The 15,618-nt window shown below is 43.6% G+C and overlaps 2 protein-coding genes across 3 annotated transcripts; one reads left to right on the top strand and one right to left on the bottom strand.

Moving 5' to 3' along the window:
- Nucleotides 1-708: 708 nt before the first annotated feature.
- sirt3 (sirtuin 3) lies at nucleotides 709-5,604 on the bottom strand. Of its 2 annotated transcripts, XR_002918503.2 has the most exons (9): nucleotides 5,250-5,604; nucleotides 4,208-4,253; nucleotides 3,914-4,087; nucleotides 3,613-3,845; nucleotides 3,438-3,538; nucleotides 2,923-3,084; nucleotides 1,935-2,144; nucleotides 840-1,002; nucleotides 709-761 (listed from the first exon to the last, which is right to left on the bottom strand). XR_002918503.2 is itself a non-coding variant. In XM_024265204.2 (8 exons), the coding sequence occupies exons 1-7, from the start codon at nucleotides 5,323-5,325 to the stop codon at nucleotides 1,938-1,940; spliced, it is 999 nt and encodes a 332-aa protein (XP_024120972.1). In that variant the 5' UTR covers nucleotides 5,326-5,604; the 3' UTR covers nucleotides 709-1,002; nucleotides 1,935-1,937. The 2 variants fall into 2 exon arrangements, 1 of the variants encoding a protein (XP_024120972.1); XM_024265204.2 differs by having other exon boundaries at nucleotides 709-1,002.
- Nucleotides 5,605-6,003: 399 nt separating this feature from the next.
- psmd13 (proteasome 26S subunit, non-ATPase 13) lies at nucleotides 6,004-10,834 on the top strand. Its single transcript, XM_024265203.2, has 13 exons — nucleotides 6,004-6,274; nucleotides 8,050-8,128; nucleotides 8,250-8,284; nucleotides 8,360-8,415; nucleotides 8,491-8,534; nucleotides 8,609-8,695; nucleotides 8,949-9,120; nucleotides 9,190-9,269; nucleotides 9,349-9,474; nucleotides 10,159-10,221; nucleotides 10,288-10,368; nucleotides 10,434-10,550; nucleotides 10,632-10,834. Exons 1-13 carry the CDS (start codon nucleotides 6,174-6,176, stop codon nucleotides 10,725-10,727), a joined length of 1,137 nt encoding a protein of 378 aa, XP_024120971.1. The 5' UTR covers nucleotides 6,004-6,173; the 3' UTR covers nucleotides 10,728-10,834.
- Nucleotides 10,835-15,618: the final 4,784 nt, after the last annotated feature.

The raw sequence follows: 15,618 nt of genomic DNA, 5'->3' as shown, positions 1-15,618 counted from the left end.
ACCCCGCCTTCGCCCTTCAGTAGCCGGGATAGGCTCCGGCACCCCCGCGACCCCGAAAGGGAAGCAGCGGTCAAGAAGATGGATGGATGGACTTTTGGAGATTCCATAAGCCATTTTCAGTGGAGTTAAAAAAAAAGTGGTAGTTGGTTGAATAGTTTAAAAAGTTGAAAAGACATGAAGTTGAAACTTTACGAGCACTTATCTCCTTTAAGAGCTGAATATTTTAATAGCTGAATGAGCTGAATAAGCGGTTGAAGAGCTATACAGACGGACAAAAAAAATGTAAGGAAGAAAAGTGGTTCACTATAGTGTGAATGCTCCAGAAAAGTCCCACTATCATCAATGAGCCTATGTTTTTGGATGAAACCGGAGTTCCTGGAGAAAACCGAGTCATGGAGAACATGCAAACGAACCAGGGCCTTCACAGTGTGAGGACAGATGATGACTACATCAACGTCATCTGTCTGTCTGCAGCTCCCTCTTCTGGTCAACACTCAGCACAGCAGATGAGCAAGTGTTAGTTTTTTTTAGGTAAAACCAATAAATGTTGACTTGAATGAAAGAGTGGAACCACCAGGAGGTTCTTGTTTCGGTCACAGATGATCATGCAGGTCTGCTTTATGCCACACAGATCACTTAGAGCTGCTGAGAAACACTGATGTCTGTTAATGAACCTCCACCCTCCTGACTGAAATAAGGACACACTTGTGTTTCTTAGTAATATTTTATTCAAACAGATTTCAGGTTTGCTGGATCAGAACCTGCAGAAGAAACCATGTGAGGGTTCATATTTCTGCATTTGTTTTTAACTCTGCAGTCTTTGATCATGTGATGTTTACCTGAGCTGCAGATGGTGGTTCTCCTTCTGTGGTTGTCTGTTACTGATCACTAAAACACAGAATGAGAGAAGGAAATCCCTCTCTCTCTAGAGACTGAAGAGATTGAAGAACCACAGGATCAGGGCCGGCGTTCCGTTTGGATGGAGGGAAATCTTCATTCTTCCTGAAAAGCAAAGCGTGAGGGAAGTTTCAGGCTGAAACTGAGCTCACTAACGTTAACATGTCCATCTGAGCAGCAGAAGACTCCTCTGTTTCAGCAGAAACTCAATATCCTGAGATAAGGACATTAAAAGGACTCCTTCATCTGAGCTAGTCAGGATGTTTTTCCTGACAGGAAAAACTGAACTTTAAAATGCAACAATTCTTAAATTTCTTGCACGTTTGATACATGTTTTTTTTTAATAATTGTTCTGACATTTGTAGACTGTTTTAACAGCCCCCGTGTATTAGTTCTTGATCAAATAGCCCCTTATGAACCTAATATACCTACCCTATGTTGTGGGGTACCACAGGGCAGCTGGTTGGGGCCACTTTTACTTTCAATTTTTACAAATGATTTAAATGTATGATGTTGGGATAAATAAAGCAGTCCTTTTTCCCTCTTTTCAATTTCAGTTTTAATTTGAAAAACGAATGATACTCTGGTATTCCCGGGTTTTTGTTTTCCTTCAATGTTGAGTTTCACGCAGGTGCGCAGGAGAAGCTCCGTGAGCGCACAGTCCTCCACAAAGGGGCGGAACTAGTTTTAGGAGTGTAAGAATACTTTCACAATCGAGCAAGAGAGGTCACAGGAGTGTCAGAATACTCCCATGAGCGCGGAGAAGAGGTTTCACGAGTGTGCAGGAGTGGAGGAGCGGGCATGGAGACTGTCCTGCGCCCGTGGAACGCTCCCTACGTACGTAGAGTATGTTTATCACGTTGCGTGGAGTTTGATATACACTCGTGGGAGACTTACGGCAGAAATTTAACGCCATGTAAGAGTCAAGTAATTTTTGAGTGTTTCTTTGTTACATTTCCCCAGAGGAGACTGAATGTGAAGACAGAGCAACCTCTCAGCATCCTCACAGCAGCGTGGAAGCAGGAGGACCGGCTCACCTGCTAATCACCTGCTGCCATCAGAGCCTGCAGCTCGCGGGTCCAGCCCAGAGCCTCCACCAGCGCCTGCACGCCGCCCACCACCTCCCCCAGCTGCACCACGTCCTGAGAGCGCCGCCCCCGCACAAACGGCCCCACAAGGTCCCTGTTGATGAGCAGGCGGGGCACGGAGCTGCGCACTGCTCCAGCCAAACTGGCAAAGGGCTCCACCTACAGGTGAACAGCAGTAAACACAGGCAGATTTCTGGACTGAAGTTCTGTTCACAGCTTCCATCATGGGGTCAAAGAAGGATCAGCTGATAGTTCATGAAAAATCACCTGTACATTGAAAAAATAGACATTGTGAATTTAAAAAGTTTTTTTAACTGTCTTAATGTCAAAACAACACAATGTAAACAAAAAACAAAAGTTGAAAATACAGAACAGCAGCTGTTTCTAAAGAATGGTATTTTTCATTTGGTAACAGTTCTAGGTTTATTGTTTTTTTCAAATTCCTGTTTCAATTAGATTTTTTGTTTAAAGTTTAAAATATAGTTTGCTCTTTTTAAAAAAAAATTATAATTTTATTTGTCAAATATTCAATACTTCATTCAAGTTCAGTCCACAATGTGTACTTTGGAGTTTGAAACTGATTTAATGTATTATTTTCCCTTGTTTTTCCTTCACTTTAAACTTCAAACCCACATTAGGAGAAAGTGAAGAGGAAACAGATTTATCACATCGGAACCAACAGATCAGAAACTGGATTTCACTTTATCCAACAGAAAGAATTTGGTGCCTTTTTTCATTTTTCAGAATGTTTTAGATTTGTAAAAACCAGAGAGGCTACTCTCATCAGAGGCTTTTTCAGGCAAAAGAAGTTCTGTGAGAATTTTAGAGTCATGAAGCGGCTCTTGTAGAACGGCAGCAGTGTGGTGGGGGCTACAATGGCTCTCCGTACAGAAAATGATCTTTAAATCACTTTCAGAGGAGAATCTTGGTGTCTCACCTCCAGTGAGGTTCCCATGATGATCAGCAGGTCTGCCAGAGGGAAATCCGTCAGGTACTTCAGGAAGTGTGGGGGGAGCTCCTCTCCAAAGAACACGATGTCAGGCTTCACCACCCCCCCACAGGTGGAGCATTTAGGGATGCTCCCGCTCATCACAGCCGGCTGAGGAGAGAAGAAAACACAAGTTCTCTCAGAAGATGACTTCTGCCCCCATGATTTGAGTTTTCTGAACATTGGAAGGAACACTCGTCAAAACGTAATTTTTTAATTTTGTATTAGTACGTTTTTCCCAAAGAAACAAGTTAAGCATGGCGGTGGGAGTATGACAGTGGGGGAACAGGCAGGAGATCAAGAATTATTGACTGAATCTGACATCCAGCGGAATACCAGAATAGAGGTTCTTCTACCTCTCCCCAATAAAGTAAGTCCAGATGGAAGGACTGCGGGGGTCACATGATACAAAGGTGGGTGGAAAAAGCTGCAGGTGTCCCCCAAAGGTGGCTGCAAGGACTCACCCGGAGCTCCTCCCCCTTGTATTTCTGCAGACATGAGGTGCAGGTGGCCGTGGCAAACGTCCCATGAGCCTCCACCAACTTCTCTGGAGGAATCCCAGCCACTGAGCAGACAGCAGAGGGCGTTCAGTGAGGGCTCACCGCGCTCAGCGGCGAGCCTGCAGCGACCAACACCTACGTCTCTCCAGCCCGTCGATGTTCTGCGTGTACATGCGCAGCAGCTGACCCTTCTGGTGGAGCAGGTGCACGAAGAAGTGGGTCAGATTGGGCCGGTAGTTTCCTGGATACAGCTCTTTGGCTAAAGCAAAAAAGGGGGCGGGGTTCCGGTGGAAAAAGCCAATCTCAAAGATGGCCTCAGCGTACGGCAGGTCGTACTGCTGCAGGTTGTCATAGAGACCGCTGCCCGGAGACCTGCAGTGGGTTTCAGATGTTAGCAGCAGAGCACAGGAAACGTCTTTCAGCCCGGTTTTCAACCCAACCTGAAATCCGGGATGCCGCTCGGCGTGCTGATCCCGGCTCCAGCCATCACCACCACCCGCTTATGCTGCCGATCCCGAAGGCTCTTGGCTATGTCCTCCAGAGTCAGCTGTGGTACAGAAGCACCCCCACCTCCGGAGAAGAGTCCTCTGCTCCCCCCCCACCAGGACTGGTGTCTGTGAGGAACCAAACAAAAAAAGAACCGCAGTAATGGATCAGGGCTGAACAAAACCCAGTTTGGATTCAGAATTTCTGTGGGAGGACAGGTGAGGTTCAGGTGTTCTGCAGGGGGGTACCTGAGCAGAGCTGCAGCGGGCCGGAACCAGACAGGCAGACCGGAGCCTGTGGAGACATCACCCGTCAGGAGCACAAGCATGTAGTGATATTCACATCAACTCTGCTTCATAAACACCAACAGTTTCTCATGCACCTGACCAGGGTCCAATCACACTGACACACGGACACGCACTTCCTAGATCACAGTTTAGGACAGGAGGCTGCAACCTGCAGCTCCAGATCCACATGTGTCTCTTCTATCTCTCCATGGTGGCTCCAAACATAAAATAAGTCATGGAGACTGCTGACCCAGACATGTCGACCGTCAGAGTCAGCAGTAAACAAAGCCCACAAACTAAGACTACCAAGGTCCAACCCCAAACTAAAATAACAAAACCCAGCAGTGTAAGACTGCTGAGGAGAAAGAGGAGAAGAAGAACAAAATTAAATTAATAAAAGAAAATAGCAATTTTCTAAAGTAATAATTACTTAAAGAGCATTTATTTAATTTAGATTAGTTAAATGTATAAACTGATGTCTGAGGTTCACATAGATGATAAACTATGATGGTTTTTACATCCTGTTGACCTGAATACGTCTTGTTTGATCAACTCTACCTCCAGAATGAACAGATTTTATATGCAAAGAAAAACTTTGGTAAAAATTTTTGATCTTTTAAGAGTTAAAAGCACATATTATCTTATGCTGAACAACATTGGTTACTAGCTGTCCAGAGCTGCACTGAGATGATCATATTTGGAACAGAGGATCTTTTATTTTGAACATAAGAAAAATCACATTTTGAGAGATGTCAGGTTCTGTTTATATTTTTTGCTTTGTTTGTGCCAAAAAATAGACAACATTCATATTTATTATTAAAAAAAAAACAATACGGCCATGAATGCTAACTTCTTATAAAGTAAGACTATGCGGCTCCCTCTAGGTTTTGATCAGTAGAACAGGAGTCCAAATGGATCTTTTACTGCTAAAGGTTGCAGACCCCTAGTTTAGGATGTAAAACACAGCAGAGTGTCCATGTGACTGAGCTGTAAGTGCACTGACCATGTACAGTCCTGGATCCAAAAGCGCAGAGCAATGCACACGGTCTGAAGGGACGCAGCGACACCCATCCTGCCATCGGGTCTGTGCCTGCACACCTGTGCAACACCTGTGCGACACCTGTGAAACACTTGTGCAACACCTGCCCGGACGTCAACTCGAAAGAAAGTGGCCGCCCGTTTTTGTGTCGGATGAGAGCAAAATCATCTGCGAAAACTGTAAACACTGGCGTGATGATGCATTCATGAACATCGGAAACAAAACTTTTTTCACAGTTTCCACCATGAAATGGTGGATAAATGGTTCCGTTTGATAGTTTTTTTTTTTTTTTTTACGTTTGTTAGTTTTAACTAGGTGTCCATTCATATCAAATAAGAATGTCAATAGTCACTGCTTGCATTGGAGGTAAGTTAATTAGGTTTAGTTAATTCTTAGTTTTAAATAGTCAAGTAAACAACTCTACGTAAGTGTATATAAAGTTCGACTACACCATCACGGAAGTCGAAGTTTAATGTTCAATCGCGGATCTTAAATCCTGCGCTTCATATTTCCTTTAAAATTCATTAAAAGAAAAATTGGTCTGTTTTGTACGATTTCCCAGCTTCAGTGAACCTATCATGACCTATGTGCTGCACGAACTTCCTGTCCGTGACATTTCTTTTGATAAATGTTTAAAGCTTTCTTCTGATGTTAGCCTTTCTGAATTAGGCCGAATAAATTCCATTTATCACTAAAATTCACGCATTATACTGAAAGAAAGTAAATACTTTGAGTTAGCTAATAGACACACCTCCTACATTTCCCACCACTCTTTGCGCTTTGCACATGCGCAGAGTCAGCAAAAACGGCTAGCCAACTTCAGTTGAAATCTGGTTGAAAGTCCCTCAGCATCCCCGCTTCGAAGCTACTTTTCGCCTCGCCGCTACCATGAAAGATGTCAGCGGGTACCTCAAGCAGCAGCAGAGCAGCAGCTCCACGCCGGAGACGGCAGCAAAGTGGCACGCTCTGGAAGATTTATACAACAAAAGGTGAGAAAAGCCTAGCTTAGCTCGCAGTTAGCCGCTCATTCATTGAAATGCACGCTGAGTCACCGAGCTAATGCTAAGTGCTAGCATTAGCTCAACAAAACATTTGGATACCTGATTTATCAGACGAATAAAACAACCACGAAAGAACATATTATTTCACTCAGAGGTGTTAAGTTGTTTTACGCAAAGTAAAGGTTGACGCGGGGCAGTAAGGACTAGGATCAGGATTACAAAACTGAAGTTTTCAACAGTGACAGCTCAAAAAAACGACGAATGAAACTGAGTTAGGGGCGATCTCGTTGATCTCAACCCAGTTAGAGCCACAAAACCCGATGTCACTGTTTAGAAAAATAAGACACTTAAAATGTGAAATATTTATGAAACAGTTTAGAACTTTTGATAAAAGTTATTTTACATGAAATTCTTTCAAAATAAAAGACTCTTTGACACATTGGATCATCATATGTATTAAATTAGTAGGTAGGGTGATGTCTGCAGTAATAATAGCAATGTAATAAAACTGCCTATTTTACTCATCAATTTAACAAGCTAAAATGAAATTAGAGCTAATCAAGTGACCCACCACACATGCCCCGTATTTTTGAATCATAAGCACCCAGGAGTGTCAAACTCAATCTCACAGGGGGCTAAAATCCAAAACACACCTTAGGTTGTGGGCCGAACAGGATAAGCATTTATTGAACACTCTAAAACTACATTTTTAAAACTGTAAAACCTTAACTTTTAAACAAAATTATGAACTAGATATATAGCATTGCCTACAATGTGAATCCTGTAAGCTGAATTTGACCGCTGAAGATGCTAGTGCTGATAGCTGAAAATAAATTAAATTCATAGCTGAAATCACTGAATAGCTGAAATCACTGAAGCTGATAGCCTGCTAAAATATTAGTTAATGCCAAATTAGCCTAAAAAACCTTAAAAAATGCCAAAAAACTAGCAGAATGCCAATATATCTTTCAATTTCACTACACTTTGACTTTATATAATATAAAGTAATGACTAATCAACTACTAAATTAGCCAACAACTATTTTAATAGTTGACTAGTTGTCGATTAGTGGACTAATCGTGGCAGCCTTAAAATTGACAGCTAAAAACGCTGAAGCTGATGGCTGATAAAGCTGAAGCTGATAGCCAACTAAAATTACCTAAATTCCAAAACAGCCCAAAAAACTTTAAAAAAAAAAAAAAGCCTAAATTAGCCAAAGCAGCTAGCATGTAGCTGAAATAATAATAATAATGCGGGCAATAATGTGCAGTGAGGGAGCGGTGTAGCTCCAGCCGATAGCTCATATTAGCTACTGGATGGCTGCAGCCACAGGCTCTGCTGTTGACCTCACAAAACTCCAAACTCACATTCGTTCACGCTGATCCCCCCTTCATCTGCTGTGGTTCAGATGTGTCGTCTGGCGAAAATTTGAACCCAACAAAACGGATTTGCAGCGCCGCAGAGGCCTGCTGTGGGATTTCCTCTCGCACTTTTAAAGTTGCGTAAAGACAGCGGCGCTCACATCGGAGCTGTAACGTTAGCGGTGTGAGCCCGGGGTTAATCTGGCAGTTCCCTGGAAGATCAGCTCCTCTTAGAAGAAACGTTCAAGCTCCTACTGAGGTCTCCTGGAATGTGATCCAGTCTAAATGGATCCTGATGGAATGGTTTAACGCTGGAATGATCTGTCTGTGAAAGCGTTCAGCAGAGAAACCATCAGTGTGTTTTCCTGCTGCGGCTCACATTGTGTTTCCTGCTCCTGACAGACTGTGGCATCAGCTGACGCTGAACCTGACAGACTTCGTCAAAGATCCTTGCTTCAAGACGGGAGATGGCCTCATTCAGGTGAGTGCAGCGGAGCCTCACCTGGGCTGCTGCTGGAGGGACATGGAAGCTGCAAGGGGGTTCTACTGAGATGTGGCGTTGATTGCAGAGCATGACTTTTCTTTCTTTTCCTCTCTGACAGCTTTATGAAAATTTCATCTGCGACTTCGAACACAGGTGAGCTAATCCCCCACCCCACCCCACCCACCCCCCACCATATGGCCACTGATGCCTGATGCTTGCCCCCTACAGAATCAACCCCCTGTCTCTGGTGGAGATCATCCTGTACGTCGCCCGACAGATGCCAGGTGAGGACATGGGGCCCCTTTCCCAGACCCCGCCCAGTTTCTGGAGCCTTCATCAAAGCTTTTTGTTTGTTTCAGATCCTAAAGACGCCATCACGTTTCTGGAGAAGACCAAAGAGAAGGTCAGTGATGCGCGGCCAGTCCTCCGGTGCAGAGGAGGACTCTGGGTCACACTTGTGGTTTCTGTGTGGTTCAGGTGAAGAGCAGCGAGGAGGCCGTGATTCTCTGCAAGACCTCCATCGGCAGTCTGAAGCTGGAAATCAGTGACCTTCCTGCCACAAAGGTGAGACTGCCAGCGGCTGACTTTTCTGAAGGGGGTGCTGAGGAACAGCTCTGACTGAGCAAATCAAAGTCCTCAGAAGACTGGATCCTTAGAAGCATCAGGACAGCGGTGATGTTGGAACTAGTGACCAACAAAGAAGACATGCACACTTCTGGTTTCTCTGATTAGAAGCCTAACAGGAACCAGAGGTTTAAACTGTCGGTTTGTTTGCACTCCGGGGGGAGACTGTCACGGTTTCCTGCGTCTTCCATAGAAAATCATCGAGGAGGTGGAGGAGATTCTGAACAACTTGCCCGGCGTGACGTCGGTGCACGGCCGCTTCTACGACCTGTCCAGCAAATATTACCGCATCATCGGGAACCACGCCTCCTACTACAAAGACGCTCTGCGTTACTTGGGCTGCGTGGACGTGAAAGACCTCCCAGGTGAGAGGTGGCGCTCCAGCGGAGTTCTCGGCAGCACAGGGGCGGCTGAATGACTGTTTGATTCCACAGAAACGGAGAAGCAGGAGCGAGCCTTCACTCTGGGGCTGGCCGGCCTCCTGGGAGAGGGCGTGTACAACTTTGGAGAGCTGGTGAGGGGCGGACCTCGTAGACATGCAGGTGCTGCTGCGTATGTAAGGTGACGCGTGCACGTGCGGTTTGTCTCTGCAGCTGATGCATCCGGTGCTGGAGTCCCTGAGGAACACGGACAAGCAGTGGCTGATCGACACACTCTACGCCTTCAACGCAGGAAATGTGGAAAAGTTTCAGGGCTTCAAGTCGGCGTGGGGCCAACAGGTGACGCACGCCTTCACTTGCACACAACCCTCACGTGCACACTCAGAGCTGTCATGTGTAGCCATCATATTTATTAAGTATAAATAAGTATTTGATCCCCTGCTGATTTAGGAGGTTTGCCACCTAAAAAGAAAAAGACAGTCTGTCATCCTAACAGGAGCTTCATTTGAATAATGAGATAGAACATCAAGAAATCCACTTTAAAGATTTTATATACATTTATTTGTATTTCAGTGATGAAAATAATGAATTCCCTAGTAACCATGAAGAGCTCTGGTTCACACAGACCAGACAGACTCTCCTGATCAACCTGCCACCTGAACTGTAGACACCCGTTTGAACTGGTCACCTGTAGAAAGGACACCTCAGGGCTCTAGACTAACATTTTGTGCTGGTTGCACCGGTGCACTTAACTTTTTTCTTAGGTGTACCAGCACAAAAGTTCGGTGCACCGACCTTCTCAACCTCATTGCATTCAACACAGCACTTTTACATGGTTACATTCCTTTTTGTCCTGTTAATATTGGCATTAAGACTTGAAAATGACAGACTGAAAGCAAAAGTTACTGTTTGGTTTGTGTCTGTAGCTTCAGTGCTGAACCAAAAATGATTAGTTCAGAAGTTTCTGTTTTCATCCTGGACTTCTGAACAAGTGTGAACTGTTTCTGTTTGTGCTGACGACAGCCTGACCTGGCAGCTCATGAAGCCAAACTGATGCAGAAGATCCAGCTGCTGTGCGTGATGGAGGTGAGTGTCCACCCTTTCTCCGTCCCAGCACACCGCGTGCATGTTCAGACCTCTTCTCTCCTTCAGATGACCTTCACTCGTCCTGCCAACCACAGACAGCTGACCTTCACTGAAATAGGTCAGAGTGCCAAAATCCCCGTGAACGAGGTGAGTGTGACAGGTGGAGGTCGTGGGAAGACGCTGGGAACCACCCTGAAACTGTCATCCTGCAGGTGGAGCTGCTGGTGATGAAGGCTCTGTCTGTGGGCCTGATTAAAGGCAGCATCGATGAGGTGGACCAGAAGGTGCAGATGACCTGGGTGCAGCCCCGAGTCCTGGACCTGCAGCAGGTCAGATAACAGAGCATTCAAGTGTGTCTTTCTGCTGCGTTGGGAGCCGTCTGTTTCTGACGTCTGCTGTTCTCCCTCCAGATCAAAGGCATGAAGGAGCGTCTGGACTTGTGGTGCGGGGACGTGAAGAACATGGCCATGCTGGTGGAGCAGCAGGCCCACGACATCCTCACCTGAGCACGTCTGATTCTGGGGTTCTTTTTACTGGATTTTTGTTTTTCTGTGTCCTTTGTTTATGTACATTCATACGGCGCCGTTCCACAAATAAAGAGCTGAAACACGAATCATTGTGTTCTAAAGCTTTTGACTTCAACATGTTTAAAGATCAAATCTTAGGTCGGGTTAAATCGGGTTAAAGCACAGGTGTGACTCCCACTGAGGAGTCAAACAGAGTAACGAGTCGAGTTTATGCTCTGCCCGGGTCAGCTCCACATCTGACGTCACTCTGACACTCGGCTTAAATGATCTCTAAAGACCACCAGAGTTTGCTCCGCCCACCTCAACAATGTTCTGATCATAAAGTGGAGCTGGTTATTGTGTGAACGCTTGGTAAGCATTCGGGTCATTTTGTTAAGATTTTTGAACTTGAATGGAAAACATTGCTTTTGTGATTCTTTCCATATTTATTCAGACCTCCTCCGTTCATCACTCGGGAAGACTTGATGCATAGTGATGCTGCATGTCTGTCAGGCCACATGTCACCTGATTTCCAATCCAGTAATATATATCAATGATTAAGGCGCTCCAGATTATTTAACAAAATTTAAATTTTTCAAAAAAATGAAGGAATTTTAAGTGTGTTTGAAACATGTTAGGGGTCAATTAATAAGCTTGGAATTCATTTTGGTTTGTTATTTTTACATTTGATGCACCAACAACAGTGAAATGAACTATTTTTATTTAATCTCTGTTGACATTACACTTAGTACATTTGAGGTGATCAAATGTGTTTTATTTTGAAAGGATCTGTCAAAAGGTTTTAAAAAGCAGTTTTCTTTTAATGTTTGTGTTTTATTGATGCAAAATGAATAATAGTTCATTCATGTTGATCATAGTAGCAACAATAGCATTTACATAAATCAGTGTTTTATTTGTTTAAAGCAGAGGGTCAGGCCTCGAGGGCCGGTGTCCTACATGAATTCCAACCAACCTGCCAGTGAAGCTGCTTATTGGCCAAACACACCTGATCCAGGTAATCAGCAGCAGATAGGGCAGGATTTCTGGAAAACCAGCAGGAGGCCGGCCCTCGAGGCCTGGATTTGGACACCCCTGGTTGAAAGGGTGAAAGAAGACTCTGTGGTTCCTGCAGGGTTGTAGTCGGTGAGAAATCACCTGGAATGACTTGAGTAGAAGGTTGCAGACTGAGGATCAAAGTGCCGGTTCGGTTTCTGAGCCTCAATAACACACACCATGTTAGATAAACATGGAGATTGGGTTGGATAGAGTCTAGACCAAGCAGCATGAACCTTCTTGTCTGTGATTGGCTGTTTGGTGGCACATGTATCACAGTAAACTGAAACTTATGAACATCAAAGACTGAGAGAAAGCGAGATTAGAGACAACTTATATAAAAACATTTGTGTAGCAAATGAAAAAATTTATTTTAATTTATTACTTTTATTTACAACTTAGAAATTGTAATTTTTTAAACTGAGCTTTTAGGAAATTTTGATCTCAAAACCGTCACTCGTTTTGTAGATTTAGTGGCACAGATATCACTTGACATGAAGTTCCTGGATAAAGCCTGCAGGAACATGCAAACTCCACACAGAAAAGATCCCCACTGGGAATAGAACAACGACCTTTTCACTGTGACGCAAGAGTGCTAACCACTGCACCCCCGTGCAGCCCTTCTGTATCATGTTATAGTGCTGAGCAAGATGACGATACATATAGAAGAGTGTCTATCGTGCCATTTCTCTTCTGTCGATTGTATAATTTCTAACCTAATTTGATCAATTATGACACCAAATATATCATTAAAAAGCCAGAGACAGTTGGATACGTGCAACCTCATCAGTGTGTATACAAAAATGTATGTAGCAGTTGTAAGAAGTGTAAATGTAACAATGAAAAAAGCAGGAGGAGACTTAATTTGCTTTGCTTTATAAACAGGGAGAGAGATTTTGGTGAGTTTTGTGGCACATTTCATCCACTGACATTTGCAATCATGCATTTATTTTCATACCTAAAATCCTTACATATAAATACATACTTGGATTCATACTAACACACTTTTAGTACATAAATATGTTAGTTTAGCAGTGAATGTTTGGTTAGTGTGTGTTGAATGTTAGTGTAATATTCTATGTTGTGAAGCATTTGAGGGAGGGAGTAAGACTAGAAAAGGAAGAGCTAGAATGGAAGCAAGACCACCAAAAAGAGCAAGATCACATGTACAGGAACACTTTGACCTGATTTGTCCAAAGAGAGTCAAGGGTCAGATCTGTGCTCAAGAACTGACCTTAAACAACAGCACCTCCTCCATGCTGAGGCACCTGCTCTCCAAACATCCAGAGAGCGCACCCAATCCAGCTGCTGCCACTGGAGTAACTAGACGAGGTAAACATGTTGCAACTAGAATGTTTATCATGACATTGACCTGAACTGAAATACAAAGTATTACCATTAAACTGAGGCTCTCATTGGTACGATTGTGTAGGACTGCCAGCCATGTTCAGTGGTGGAAAATGAAGTGTCAAAGTGTTAAAGTGTCTCTGAACAAGCTTGACTAAAGATGTAACGATTCTTTGGGAATAACATCCTTCAAACTTGTCAACATGTTCATGGATGCATAAAATAAAAAAAATCATTTGTGACAACCTGTGTCAAAATTTAGAAAAATGCAGAGCAGCTGACACCTTTCCATGCAGGCGTGCCTGTGTGTGTGTGTGTGTGTGTGCTTACACACCGGTCGCACAATCAAGCGAACACTTTCAATGAAAAATCAATGCAAGCGCGTACAGCAGAACTCCTGGCCTGTGCATCTGGAGCATGCATTGGTGCCCAAGTTTTTCAGTCGGGTCGCAAGCTCTACGTACAAAACGGGCGCGCACGGAATGTTCAACATTTTTACACATAATCACAGCACAATGACCAATCAGGGACCAGGATTTGGGAGTGGTGTGTGGATAGCGTCTGCTTAAAAACACAGAAGTGTCAAACATGATCATGAAAGAGAATTGAATCATTGAGGTTTGTGTCCAGTTGGATTCGGCTGGGGGGGGGTTGCACTGAGCAGGAGGTGATGCAGAGTGGTCCGTCACATGGAGCACAACATGATCATTTCAGTATTATGTGTAATAGTTTATTTGTATTGAATCATTTCTCTTAGTGGGAAAACAGACAGTTTGATGTAAGGGGCAAAAAAACATACTTGGCCTTAAAATACCTTTAATTCATTCTGTTGAGAAGAGAAAAAAAAATTGAAAAAAATCGAAATTGTGACTTTGAAACTGTGAATTGAATCGAATCGGACAGAATCGTTACATCCCCAAGCTTGACCCAACATACCCCCGCCAGCCAGAAATGCACTGGGAGCCATGGTGGAGAAAAATATGACAAGGCTAGAGAAAGGTGAGCTCACAAAGACTGCAGCAGTCAGCTGACAGAAAACATGGAAATAGTGAGAAGTCTGAAGCTGTCATTGACTTTGAATAGACTACAAGATCAGCCTAAACGTTCATTATTGAGAGTAAATTCACTCAGATCTTGTTCACATGTTTTCTAGAAGTTCTCCTTTATCAGTTGACAGCTAAAAGTCACATTCTAGTTTTTCCAGATCTGTTTGTAAAACTGTAAAACAGCAGTAAACGGACATCTATACCATTCCAATATGGAGAACAATTTTGTGTACACAACAAGCGAGCATGTCATCTAGTGATATGTCTTGTTGGCGTCCCCCATCAGTGTCAGGAACCACATACCTGGTGGGTACAAAGCCATTTTCCAGGTCCTAAAAGTAATATTTGAAATATGCAAAACTCTGGTGATCACATGTTGCTGTGGATACAGGTTGCTCTCCACTGCAGCAAACGGAGTTGTTTAGATCAGTTGTCATGGTAACGTCACATCAGTCTGAGGGTGACAGGGTTTTGGTAGAACATCGTTCTGTGGTCCAGACTGCATCAGATGTTCAAGAGAAAGGATGGTTTGCGGCCAGATAATCCATCTTCTGCTACAGAAGATGCAGCTGACATGAACTGTAATTTATGCCTGAAAAACAAGAAACATTAAATCTAAGTAATTATCCGGAATCAATGTTCAGCCATGATCATTACAGGAAAACATGATCAACAGAGACTCTGACAGGCAGCTTCTCAATCAAAAGTGAAACCCCGCCCCCATAAAAATGTTAATGAAGGCGTTTTTATCTGATCTTAGCTTCTGCAGCCCATTGATGAGAGCAGAAACCCCCAGATTTGTATTAAATTATTTCCTAAAATCAAAATATCATCTAGATAATTAGAGTAGGGTGATGGTTTTCTAAGTAACAGACTGAAAGCAAAACCATTAACTGTATATGAGAACTGGACTGAGTGACCCCTCCCCTTTCATGGTTCAAACAGGAAATACCCCAAATCCCCTAGACTAGAGATAAGCAGCTGTTTCTCAGTCATTCTATTGGTCAGAACAACCGTTCTTGATCTGATGCTTTTTATAACATGTTCTTGATTATCCTCTTTTTTCCAAGATTTTTTTTTAAAGTCAAATTATAATAAACTGACCAATCAGATGCCCCAATGTATAAAATGTTTAATTGACAGATTTTGCTTAGTCCGATTTCATGGGAAAGGGGTGTGGCCTTCCAACAAGTTTATGTCCGATTGGTGAGAGTGGTTGCCATAGAAACGTTAATTTGGATCAATCATTGCTCCTTCCAACATAGCGGTGTCCGCATCCCAAAATATGACCAGTGAATTGACTTCATTTGGTTGGAGTTGTCAGGTGATGAGTGATGTCACACTCACTTGGTCCAGTTCTCCAATACTGTCAATGTATGAAACTGAATAATCAGAGTCTGGCTCTGAAAACTGAAGGTCCAGCAGCAGGTTGGACAGGAAACAGG

Source organism: Oryzias melastigma, linkage group LG3, assembly GCF_002922805.2.
Source record: "Oryzias melastigma strain HK-1 linkage group LG3, ASM292280v2, whole genome shotgun sequence".
Classification (NCBI taxonomy): domain Eukaryota; kingdom Metazoa; phylum Chordata; class Actinopteri; order Beloniformes; family Adrianichthyidae; genus Oryzias; species Oryzias melastigma.
Note: the sequence above shows the minus strand (reverse complement) of the source record. Positions and strands in the feature narration are given on the sequence as shown.